The sequence below is a fragment of the Ostrea edulis genome, chromosome 4, assembly GCF_947568905.1.
Source record: "Ostrea edulis chromosome 4, xbOstEdul1.1, whole genome shotgun sequence".
In the NCBI taxonomy this organism is placed as follows: Eukaryota; Metazoa; Mollusca; class Bivalvia; order Ostreida; family Ostreidae; genus Ostrea; species Ostrea edulis.
In genome coordinates, this window is record NC_079167.1 from 5,981,338 (window position 1) to 5,994,914 (window position 13,577).

At 33.6% G+C, this 13,577-nt stretch overlaps 1 protein-coding gene across 1 annotated transcript in view; it reads left to right on the top strand.

The window, feature by feature from the left end:
* Positions 1–13,577, top strand: part of LOC125669925 (ubiquitin carboxyl-terminal hydrolase 24-like) — a 60,127-nt gene continuing 46,550 nt past the window's right edge. The window contains exons 1-10 of the mRNA XM_048904774.2: positions 1–704; positions 3,154–3,331; positions 5,295–5,362; positions 5,858–6,001; positions 6,286–6,408; positions 7,082–7,117; positions 10,433–10,498; positions 10,602–10,742; positions 11,038–11,196; positions 12,115–12,229. Of these exons, the coding sequence (XP_048760731.2) occupies positions 444–704; positions 3,154–3,331; positions 5,295–5,362; positions 5,858–6,001; positions 6,286–6,408; positions 7,082–7,117; positions 10,433–10,498; positions 10,602–10,742; positions 11,038–11,196; positions 12,115–12,229 (1,291 nt within the window). The 5' untranslated portion in view covers positions 1–443. The remainder of the gene's footprint in view (positions 705–3,153; positions 3,332–5,294; positions 5,363–5,857; positions 6,002–6,285; positions 6,409–7,081; positions 7,118–10,432; positions 10,499–10,601; positions 10,743–11,037; positions 11,197–12,114; positions 12,230–13,577) is intronic.

Genomic DNA, 13,577 nt, shown 5'->3' on the forward strand with positions numbered 1-13,577 from the left:
TTTGATTTTCGAAATCTTTGAGCAGAGACATGAATACATAAATACACATATACTATATATGAGCTACTTTGGGTGTGATATTATTATTATTTTTTATTTATTTATTATTTTATTGTTGTTTGTTTTTGGGGTTTTCTTTTCTTTCTCGCTCTCTCTTTCTCTCTTTTTTATTTTGGTTAAAGATGGCCTGGTCATTCCTGACATTGGAATTTGCTCCTTAAAATCCTCATTGATAATATTAAAATATGCAGGGTTATTCAGTCTGTATACAGAGTTATCTACCGTGGGGTAACTCTTCTGTTGTTAATCGTCAACTTCAAGCCAATATGGCGTACAGCATGCTGAAAGTAAAAGTGGGAGTTAACTAGTTACCAAGCTGTTCTTGCAAGTTTAGACATAAAATGTAAGAGAGTGAGGGGTGAGGGGAGTTCCACTGTCACGCGATGGAGGTGGAGGAGGAACACGTGCACACCTTGCTCAGTATGGGCTTTCTAGAGTCCGAAATAAGGCGGGCCCTGCGGAGGGCCAAGAACGACCTTAACGAAGCAGTCGCCTACCTGACGAATGACCAGACGTTACCAAACGATTGGGAGGAAGTGGATAGAATTGATGACGTTGAAATGAAAGACATTCACCCTCGGTCAAGTCAGACAATGTATAGTCCTGACCCTCCTCCAAGTTATGATGAAGTTCATGCAATGGATGTGAGTATAGTCAGTTCCAACTGTATTGCAGTGTTTGCGTAAATTGTTGTAGGTTTTATGTTATTTCGCAATTTACAACCTTAAAGTTAATGGCAATACTCACAACGAGTGTAAAGAGAACAGTTGTAACATATATGTTACATATAAGTAGGTTTTATCTGTTTATAAATCAGCTCTCAACAGCTAGCAATTTGTCTAGATCATTGAATTAACGGTTCTAATAAACAAAGTATGTTAGAGTACACTGTTAAAATTTCATAATTTAATGCAATTTAACCGCCGCAGATGTTCCACAGGCACCTGAAGTGTGGATAGCTTGTATAGATCTTGTGTTTATACCCCCCTTCTAGAATGAACTTATTTTTATACAGAACCAATAATTTATCCAAAATGTTATTTCCCCACCGATCACCCTCATAAGGCATTCTGAATAGTCAGTTTCTACCTTTTAAAATGACCACTTGTGAGATACTAATATATGTAAAGGTGTGTAACAAATCATGTAAACAAACGGGGCTACCTGCTTCGAGACTGATTCACGGGGCATAAGCCAACTTTATCGAAGGAATTTCTGTGAATATCTCGTCAGGCTAATGTAGTTCTACTTATATGTCTTTCATCTAAATCCCATGCCATATGTCGTATACATCGTGTAAGAATAATCAGAGATATATATGATATGTTGTATATGCCTCTTGAATAATACACATGAAATAAAGATCTACAGTGTTTGAGTCGATGCACGCGCGACAGGTTGGGACACAAAATTTTGGTCCAGTGTGAGCCCAGTAATCGGGATCAGGATGCCCATAAATCTTCAATAAATTGAATGTTGTTTTCTGGTCAAAATATTGCTAAAAAGCAAATACTTTGGACAAATATTGCACTGTTATTTTATTATCATATTTATTTAAGTGGTATACATACAAATAAACAATTAAATTGCATTGAATTATGAAATTTTACCAGCGTACTCTAAAGTACTCCAGCGTACTCTGTTTAGCAGTTCTCTTGAATTAAAGTCAGATTTCAATGAAATTATTCTAAGTTTGTGAGCTTGACAGGACTTGACTCAAACATTTAATAGTATATACTACATTTAGTATATATAACAAATGAAGAATCAGGTACGGAAACAATTTTTACTTTACTGGTCAAAACGACGTGAAGAGGGTCAGAAATCAGGAAAACTCACAACATATTTTTCGTATAAAGAAAACTTTACTATGGAAAGTTATATATTTTTAGAATCCCTAGAATTAAGAAAAACTCTATATAGATTTCGAATTAGTGCACATGACCTTCGAATTGAAAGAGGAAGATATGAATTTACAAAAACCAATTCTGGCCAGAAGATTTCTTTAGAAAGAAACAAAAGAATTTGCGAATTATGTAACCTTCATTGTGTAGAAGATGAATTTCATTTCCTTACTGATTGTCCATTCTATGTTGAAGAGAGAAATATGTTTTTTAATGGTATATACAAGCTCAACAAAATTTTTATCTATCTAACAAATAAGGACAAATTTACTTGGTTGATGATTAATGAAGACAAACCAGTAATAGTCAAATTGAGTGAATATTTAGTGCAAACTTTCAGAACTTTAACGCTTTAAAACTGCAAAAATCATTATAGTTTATTATTCATATGTTGGTATAATACTGATACTGTGCATTTACTTGTGTATACACATGATTAGCAATTCATATATGTATGTACTTGTTTCCCCAACATGCTGCATCCACATGCAGTTTGCAGTCTATGTAACCTGTAGTTAATGTTGTAAACTTTCTTTCTTTTTTGAATTTCTTTTTTATAAACTGTCTTACTGTTATGCCCTCTGGGCCCAAAATTGGAATAAACTTATCTTATCTTATCTATACTGATTTGTCATTGTCAAAGTACTGTATCTGTTATCTATTATAATTAAATTACAGTAATTAATTGATCATCCAATTATTTACCCCCCTTTACCAGAAGGGTGGCTTGGCCAGGCCACTGAGTTCTTGTAGCTTGAGAATGGAGCAACTCTAATTAAATTTTTCTCTTAATTATCCAAGTTTCACATGGTGCAATTATAGTTTCAATCATCATGCAGAAAAGACAAAAAATTTAAAATATAACCTTTAAAAAATTGTGTTCTTACTTATTCATGATTCAGTGTGTATATCGGTAATAAAGATCAAGATTGGCATTCAAAAAATACATTCAACAAAGAAATACAACTCTTACTAATGGCCGAGTAATGGGTAGACAATTTGACAAAAAATTCAGTCCAACTTTTAAGAGGATCAATGTCAAATTCCTAAAAAATAATCTCTGAAAAACGAGTCCCCAACTTATATGTGAATATATACAGTATGTTAATTCCCTGTATGCACTGTGATTGTATCCCGCATATGTACTTGTTTATGCATGTAGATTTGATGGGAAAACATTGTGTTACAGAAGACGGATGAGAATGGAGAGAATGGTGGAACAGAAGAAGAAAACCCCTTAGAATTTCCTGTTACTAATTTGTATGAACTCGAGGGACGTGTTTTTGCTGAACACTGGTCAATTCCATATAAAAAGGAGGAATCACTAGGGAAATGTCTGATTGCTGCTACAAGGCTAGCAGAGGCCAGTAAGTTATGCATGTATTGCATTCATTATATATTATTTAACATTATTCCTAGCATATTTCATCAATGTTTAGCACCATGCAACTTTAAAAAATTATGCTCAAATATGCCAGTGGAATGTGTTGGCCTCCAATAGGTGAAGACTTTATGTGCTGAATTAATTGGATATTATTATAGGAATAGATGTTTGTGTTGTTGTCTTTTTATCAATCTATAAAAGTTATTTACATTATGCAAAGTATAGAATTTAACTTGATCAGAATAAAAGTAATCAAGTTGATTTCCTATTTATTTATTTAATTGCCAAGTTGTATAGTAAATGCCTCATGATCGTGTGAATAGTAAACAATGAATATGGCAATGCAAAAAGTGTGGATGGTAGAGCTTTAACACATTCAGCAATAAAAGAAAGAGAAAGACAAACAGGGAATGGAGTAGGGAGATCTACTGATAGAATCGTGTGAAGGGGGTTCAATTTCATGTTCAGCATAAAATTATTCTTAATACAGCTACATGTTGTAAACATACGACTATATGACAAGGGTTCTGTTTGCCCACCAATATCAACAGTCATGCTTTTGTTTCAAAATCAAACATGTTTTGTGCAAGAATCCCAATGTTGTCAATTTTATCAAAATGACTTAGACCCTGAATTATAACATTTTGCCTATATTTTTGGTATTTTGTCATAAAGTGGCTATTTTTCACCCTGTTTTTCTTCTATAAAACATTAAGTGTAGGGTTGGACAAACTTTATATTCATACCTTAGTTTTGTCTGTCCTAGCCAGGATTTCTCAAAAAAATAAATAAAGAGCCAAGATTTTCGTCTGAGATTTTACTCAAATTTTGATTGCTCAAAGAAAAGAAAACTTAAACTCAAGTTTGATATTTTTTTGAGAAATCCAAGCCTGTACATGTAAAAAAAAAATTCAAAGCTGCGCTCTGTTTTCTGAAAGAAAATTATAATATTGAGTAAATTTGATTAGTATTGAAATAATGTGTCATTTTAGAAGAACTGATGATACCAGAACAAATAATGTGCAACTGTATTGGAGATGCAATAAAAGAATGTGTCTTTTGTTAAAGCTTTGAAATATAAGTTTTACAGGGGGCCACAAAGGCAGTTATCATACATAGTCCTTTTTTATCTTAGCTCTTGCTCCTGTAGTCCATGTTTCTAATAATACCCCCCCCCCACACACACACACACACACACTGGTACACACTCACCATAAATGTTAATCCTTTGTAAATATGCATTAGAAAAATCACTGGGTTTTTTTTTTTTTACCAGGCATTGAAGAGACAATTTTTTTTGTCAATACCAATTAATTTATAATTACAAATTACCATTTTGTTTAGTTTATTATACTGACAAACTTTTGGTCTGGTTTCTGATTAATGTGGCATATGTAGCATGTTTAACTTTAAGTGTGTTTAAACTCTGTACAGAATTTGCACTCTAGCATTAAATTTGTTTCAATTAAGTTTGGATTGTTATTCTATTGAATAGTATAGTAGATGTATTACCTTTCTTGTTTGGAGTTGTTTTATTTCCAGTCACAGTTGCTATCACTCATTTGCTGCATTTCATTTCATCATTTGTACAACTTTTAATGAATACTGTTAAATCATAATTTTCATACGAGTTCAATTTTTTTTATTTTCATGGTATGGACATCCTCTAAGTTTACGCCATCCATCTAAAAATAACAACTTTTTAACCACATATCAAGCTCTCAAAAACTTATTTTCCTCCTCAAAAAATATCATCCCAGGAAAATCAGTGATTTTACATTTGGTGAAACAGTGTTAAGTGTTTGTAGATGTTTGGGATTCTCGGTCATATCACAGTTACCAAACTCTATATTTCTAATCATGTATCAGTAAAGAATCAAAATGTACATTTAGACATGTAATCTATCTCAATGAATTTAAATGACTATGTTTCTTTTTCATCAAAGATTTAACTGAGAGTGATGAGCACTGCAGGAGGTTTCTGGAGAGATGTATGCCTGAATCATTTCAAAAGGTGAGCATTGATAGTGTCCAAAGTGTGGGGGGAAAAAAGTCTGCTCGTCCTGGACGAGTTAAAAAATGGGCTCAGGATGAGGTATTGCCATTGTGCACTCACCCCCATTGACATGAAATTTTCTGAATTCAAAAATATTTATATAACTTTCTGACTGAAAACTACTGTGCCTGTTTTCATGTTGCATTTGCATAGACTAACTAACTTTGTCAATGTCTGCGAGGTTTGCGAATGTAATAGACAAACTCCATATCCAGACAACTTTTAAATATTTTTATGGTATTAAACTTGAAAATCAAAGTAAATAGAGAATTAGCTGATGTTTTCATACATTTTTGTTGGTGCTTATAAAGTCATTTACTCATAGGACAAATAAAAATTCAGAGCATGTCAGGAATGTGAACACAAAAAGTTTTGCTCTTTGTGTATATTTAAGAAGTAAATTTCATTTTTGAAAATACAAATGTTGTCATCATTCACAATGTTTATTCACAGCTGATGACATCTGGTGCTGTTCATAGGTGGAATACAGAAATACAAGATGGAATATTTAGTATGGCCGAGCTGTTTATAGATATGTGTGTTGCTCGCCTTCAACATCTACCAGTGCACCATGAGATCCTTAACATTCTCACACTGGTAGGTTCACATCCAGAAAAATATACAAATGAAACATTTAGAAATTTTTTTCATAGTGGAAAGTAATTTGAAATGTTGTAAGTACATGTAGAAACGGTACCAAATTTTGCTAAATTGAAGAATGCTGTATGTACTCGTCTTCAGTTGTATGCAAATAGAAAATTAAATTTGAAGGTGATAAACAATCTCAAGTGTGTCTTGAAAACTATGTTTTAAACAGATTTAATCATGTTGCAAGATGTGAGCGTAGGAGTTTGTGTACTGAATAATAGTTTTTCCTCTAGGTGTTTAACAAAGAAAGTGAATTTCATTTTAAAAACCGTTCCAAGCGAGACCGTGCATACTGGGAAGATAAGCTGGAGGATGGTCAATTGTACACTGTCAACACCGGCTACAAGTCCTCTATTGTAAGTCAGCTGCAGAATACTAGTCTGCTGTTGTAAGTCAATTATATATCTGAACAGTAAGTCTGTTATTGTAAGTCAATTATATGTCTGAACAGTAAGTCTGATATTGTAAGTCAATTATATATCTGAACAGTAAGTCTGATATTGTAAGTCAATTATATATCTGAGCAGTAAGTCTGATATTGTAAGTCAATTATATATCTGAACAGTAAGTCTGATATTATAAGTCAATTATATATCTGAACAGTAAGTCTGATATTGTAAGTCAGTTACATGTCTGAACAGTAAGTCTGATATTGTAAGTCAATTATATATCTGAACAGTAAGTCTGTTATTGGTTAAGGTTTGTATGCAACCAACTTTTGTGCCAAATCACAAAAATAAGGACAGGAAGAGATCTTTCAAACATTTTCATGACCTTGACCAAATTACCTTTACTCAGGGTCATGTAACCTTAACCAAAGTCAAAATAGCTGATGATGTCTATTTTAGAGCTCATTACATTTTTAACACTCGTGTTGACTGATATAATAATTCAAAATGTTTGTTGTGTGATGATCAATCAGCTAAAACCTTTTTATTTGTATATGTTGATTATATATTATGTATTATGATATGTTGATTATGTATTATGTATTATGATATGTTGATTATGTATTTTGTTATTTTTCAGGATCCGTTTGGATGGCTTACACATGCTATTAATAGAGTAAGTATGCATATTTTGTTAATCTATATGTAAGAAAATGACCCATTTGTTGTGCTAAAACAATTATTTAACAAGCTATATTACTATTGCACAGAATAATACTCTGTGTATACATTTTATTCAGCGTAAACTTTGATCGATTTTATGTGGATTCAATGAACAGGAAAACTCAATTATAACTAGTACTTATTGTAACGGGGACCGTTACACATGTTCCCCAAACATTCCCCCATTTAGCAAGCGGTGCCATTTATTTCAGTACAAGTGGTTTTGACCATGGCAAACTGTCTAGCATGTTTATATATAACTATTTCATAACGTACAGTCCATTTCACGCTAGTACATATCAGTTATAAAGATCTGAGAATTTTGTGCACGTGCACGTACGTGCATGCACGTGCTGATCAGTAATTTGACCATCTCGATACATTAGAAGTCTTACCATATGAGTACAAGAGAAGTTTCACAACAGTTCAATGAAAATCGAGAAATTAACAACTCAAAACTACAAAGACCGAGATCAATGCACGTGCATACACAGGGACTGACACTAACGGCTGTCCGATTGTCCGGGACAACTTAAAACGGTGGTCGGACAACTAAGTTCTGTAGTTTACCTGTCCGATGGGACAACCAAAAATAAATGAAGGGTATCCGTGAAATTTTAATAAATTCTACGTGAAAAGAGTCCTTAAAGTTTTTGAAGTACATCTCGTCGATAGAAATAATCTGATAATCAATATGGCGTTTTTCTGGTTTTCCCTGATCTAAATTTAGATTGTTCATTAATATCGACCAATCAGCTTCACGGTGTATTTTAATCACGCCAATCAGATGTCTCTATTGTCGCGTGATTCTTGGAAGTGAACAAACAGATATAGAACACTTTTTCCGAAGTTAAAATTGAATAATTTTTACGAAAAACATGTCCAAAATGAAAAATTCACTGTGCAATTTGCTGCAGATCTGGAAGTACATAAATATGGCTCAACTTCTGTCTGTAACTAAGTGTTCTGCCTGCAAACATTAAGGTAAAAATGTATATACATAGATTGCTGTCTGAGTGACAGGAGTTTTTAAACCATTCAATACATTATTATTAATTAATGATTTCACATGGAGATCACAAGAAAACCAGGGTAACACTATTAATAAAAAAAACACTCATGAGAATGCAATGCATATACATTACAGTTTTTTGTTGGTCAGTTTCGGACAAGTACATTTTCCATTCGGACAACCTAAATTTCATGTTAACTTGTCCGAAGGGACAGGTTGGTATTAAAATTAGTGTCAGTCCCTGATACATGTTCGCGTGAGTACCACACAACAATTTAATTGATGCTATTCAACAGACATTTGAACAATATACTTACTATATGAATTTGGTATCGATCGCTTCACTCTTAAGAAAGTTATTGGGATTTCAAAATCGTCCAATCAGAATTAAGCGCACGTGCATGCGCGTGCAGGGAAGTGATTTTGAGACTATTAATAAATTGAGAGGCCCAAAACATACCTGCAACCTAATTTTCAAACCTATTCATTGCAATCTCAAAATGTTATAGACCAATACTCAAATTTAGACGTCAAAAATTACAATGCACGCGCATTCACGCGCACGCGATTTTGATCATGGAAAATTTGTTGACACCATTTCACAGACATTCATATCATAGATCCTCAGGGTAAATTTGAATTCATTTCAGTTTTTAATTCAATAGTTATGACCATTTTAGTACCCGAAAAATGAAAGAAAAGCTATGCACGTGCATACACGGGCACGTGAGTATGACTCAGCATCAATGTTGATGTCATTCAATAGACATTTGATAGATATACTTACAGTATAAATGTCATATTGTTTCCATCATTTATAAGAAAGTTATGGCGATTTGAAAATCGTCCAATCACAATTTAGCACACGTGCATGCACGTGCCGGATGGTAATTATGACTATACACTTTTGTTAAGAATATCAAGATACATATACAACACAAGTTTGAAAAGATTTGGACAAAAAACAAAAAAGTTAGGGTCATTGAAAGAATTGAACCTTCAAAAGACAATGCACGTGCGTGCGCATGCGCGTTTGCAATTTTTATTACATCGATCTGTAGAGATTTGACAAGTCTACCTATCCTGTAAATATCATTAAATTTCCTTGATTGGCATGAATGATATAAACGGTTTTGTATTATCCAATCAAATTGAAGCACACGTGCATGCGCGTGCAGAATTGAAATTTTGACGATGCCAAACAGTTAAAAGTGCCTTGTTATACCTACGATGTAAATAGCAAACGATTTCATTGAAAAATAAAAAAGTTAGACTGATTCCAAAGTTGGTAAACAAAAAATCCAATGCACGTGCATGCACATGCATGCATTTTCAGACAAAATGACATTCGTTCCGCACATCTACATATGCTATACTATCATCCTAAAAAGGTTTCATCTTGATCCCTTGAGTAGTTTCTGAGAACACTCGTGGACAAAAAAGTCCCAAGAAGAAAGAAAGAATAATAATAATAATAATAAGAAACCGAGTAAAACCAATATGTTCCCAAACTTCGTTTGGGGAACATAATAAGGAACCCAGTTTTAATGAAATCCTCAGTCACATGATTAATATATCTTTGTAAGAAAAATGGCAATAAGGAAGTGAATTTTAAGGAATTCTCTCGTTTAAGGAAGTAATATTCATTATCAACCATCACCTTTTTTAATTTTAGTGTTTTCCAAATTCATATATATTTATGTACAATTCATTAATTCTTTTCATGCCCCCATAATTGGAGATTCGGGGCATATAGTTTTTGGTCTGTCTGTCTGTTTGTCCACAAAAACTTAAACCTTGGCACAAGACTTCTTTTGGTATCAAAATTTTTGTTCTTGTAACCTTGACCTTGGAGTTTGACCTAGTTTTGAAATCTGCAACCTTGGTCATAACTTTTTAATGGTTGGTAATGTAGGGCTTTCATAATTCACATGTGTATTCCTTGTGACAAGACCTCTCTTTCGGTACCAGAATTACTTTGCTGCCTTATCAGGGCATCAGTGTTTCACGAACACGTTTTGTTTCAAATATGAAATGTTTTCTTAATGTAGTATACAGACTATGTTGGTATAGAACTAAGTGCAGGTATATCAAGGATATACCTATTTACTTTTGAATATCAGGAACTTCTTTAGATGGGGATCTGGTTATAAGAAATCAAATGTAGGTGTCCTTAAGAATTCCATATGAGCAACTTGACTGTAAATGTAGATACATAGAATTTTGCATTGATTGTATTCTCTTTTTATATTCTAGTTTGCATTTAAAGGCGGATTTGATATAGTGAAAAAATTACTAGAAAATGAAGAATTGGATGCTCCAGTAAGTTAAGATGAAGCATGATATTACCTTTGGTTGTGACTTTTGATTTTTGACTTTTGATACAGGAAGTAAACAATGTTTTAATCCTTGATTTCTATTGCAGTCCATGGCAGCTTTATTGAGGCCTTTTGGAATGTGTGCAGAGTTCCTCAATCCTAAAATAGTAACAGAAATCCTAGCTCCAGGAATGGAGAAGACAATCAAATACATACAGAATCTGGAGGAAAAAGACCTCAAGGAAAAGGTAGCATCAAAAAGTGAAAGTTGGGGGTGTTAAAGTGAAAGTTGAGAGTGTTAAAGTGAAAGTTGAGTGTTAAAGTGAAAGTTGAGTGATATAAAGTGAAATATGGGTAGAAGATAGTGTGATGATGATAAGAAAAAACAGAAGAAAAAAAAGAGAAATATTCCCGTGATAACTTTGAAATTGCTTGTTGGTCACCATTATCATTTAATAAGAGGTGGTTTTGTTGATAAATGTTTTAGAAGTTGACTGATAGCATCCTTCATGCAAGAACTATATTTATTACATGTTTTGGCAGAAAATTGGAAGTGTGTCTGATCTTCTGGCCTCCATGAAGTTGTTGTGTATCCAGATGTGGCCACAGCACACAGAATCTCTTGATGAACTTCGACTGGAAGTTGCTCTCAGAATGTTGAAATCTCCACATTTTAATGCTCGAATGAATGCATTAAAGGAGGTAAAGGGTATACCATGATCTTGGGAAATGGGTTGATGTGGAGTATAGGATGAAAAGCTCATTTTTAGCCATTTTCTGAGAAAAATCATTAGATTAGTCGATTCGGCAGATAGGTTGAAGACTTTCCCCACTATTATGAGGTTGATAGGGCATTGGTATCATTGCAAGTTATACCATTATAAATCTAACAGATTTCAGATTCTTTCAGAATACATTGATACAAGCCATTCACTATGAAGATACAGTAAATTACCACTTTGCCATCCAACATTAGCATTGCGCATTCATATTTTGTTTACTGTTTATCATCCACAATTCAGCAAGCCCAGTAAAATTGATTGAAAGTAATTATATAGTTTGTTATGTTTCATTTGTTATAAATAATTTGTATGTAAAACATATTAATGATATCATTTATTCATGTAAAATATCTAAAATAAATAAAGTGTACAAGTCTTGGCCTGCTTGTTTCTAGAAACTTGTTAAAACTTCCCCTTACTTTATTCTTATCTGCTTCCTTATGAACCATCAAGCCGTTATTTGATCATCAGATGCAATTTTTTAAAACTAAGGCCTGAGATACATGTAGTTTAATTCTGTATATTTGGCGAGGGTAACAAAACAAATGTCGCCCTTATTACTGAAAATTTTATGGCATATGATTTTCAAATATGCACGACAGATTTATTATAGGAAGGTGATGATTATGTATATTAAAAAAAGGGGGGGGGGGGGGGGGCTGTAGGAAGCAATTTTGCAAAGCAAAATGGAGGGGGGGGGAGGCAAAAGTAATGGGCCAATTATACTCTTGGGCAAATTTTCTTTGATTTTTATGAATTTTAAAAAATTCCAAAAACTTTCCCTGACTCTAGTTTCCCTATTCCTCCAGTCTATGTAAAACAAACATATCTTGTACAGGTGACAAAGCTTATAGAAGATGCCACATCTAACAAGGTGTCAAAAACAGCCATAGACTACAAAACTATACTGCACTGGTTGGTGGAGAACAAAGTACTGTCTATAGCTTTAGAAGGTAAGCATGCAATCATATCACATCCCAAGAGGTATGAAACAAGTTAAAGTATGGTACTTTTTTCACTGACAAATTCTTTCACTATTGTAAATAAAGTTTGAGGACTTCTTGTTTTTGCTCGGTTCTTGCTATTATTCTTCTGCTTCTTGTTCTTCTAAAAATGTCCGCAGCTGTTCTCAGTAACCCATTAATGAAAGTATTAGATACTCAAGGATATGGTAGGCCAATGTATCTAGTTATACAGAAATGCTTTTGTTTTCAAGTTGAAAGAGGTTAGGGTGCATTTTGGGGGATCAAATGAGGGTGGGGTCGAACATAGAACTCTACAGGGGGGAAATTTAATTCCAAAATTCAACAGATATAACTTGACAAAATAATATGATAGACAGGGTCCTGGCTTGGGTTTCTGGAAAAAATCTCAGACTTAAGTTTGAATTTTCTTTTATTTGAGCAGCCAAAATTTGAGTAAAATTTTATATTTAAGTCCAAGTTTCAAGTTAAGTTTTTCCCCCCGGGAAATCCAGGCCTGGGGTCTCCAGAAATTAGAGTGAATGACAGGTCCTACAAACAAGTATGAAGGTCAAGGAACTCCAGTGACCTTAAGCTCTGACCATGACTATAAAAACGGGACTTATAGCAACATGGGATCTTCAGAAATGAAAAGGGAATAATAGGACCTACAAATTAGTATCAAGGTCAAGGGATTCTAGTGACCTCTGACCTTGAACATGAAACTGGTATTGCTTCAGAGTTCAGAACCAGGTCTGACAGAGAATTGGATCTTCAAAACTGAGGAAAGGATGATGGGACTTAATGAAATTAGTATCACAGTCAAGTAACTCCAGTGATCATGACCTCTGACGTTGAAAATAAAAACTGGTATAAATTTGGAACCAGGATTGATAGGGGCATATAATCTTCAGAAATGATAAGAGGATACAAACTAGTATCAAAAACAAATGACCCCATTGACCTTGACCTTTGACCTTGGTCATAAAAACTTGTATTACCTTAGAACCGGGACCGATAGAGATATGGAATCTCCAAATGCGATAAAAGGATGTTATGACATACAAACTAGTATCAAGGTCAATTGACCTTAACCTCTTACTCTTATAAAGATGGAAATGTAAATAAACATATTATTCTTCAATGATTGATAAGCATATTGTGCACTTTAATTGAATGTTTCTCTTTATAATGGATTTTTGGGGAAGGGCGTTATTAATGTGGGGGGAAACAGAAGTACTCAGAAAAAACCTACTTTTATACAGCCAGTACTTTGTTTGGAAGACTTTATAATTTGCAGATTATAATCATATCTCGTATTCTATCGATCTTAAGAAGT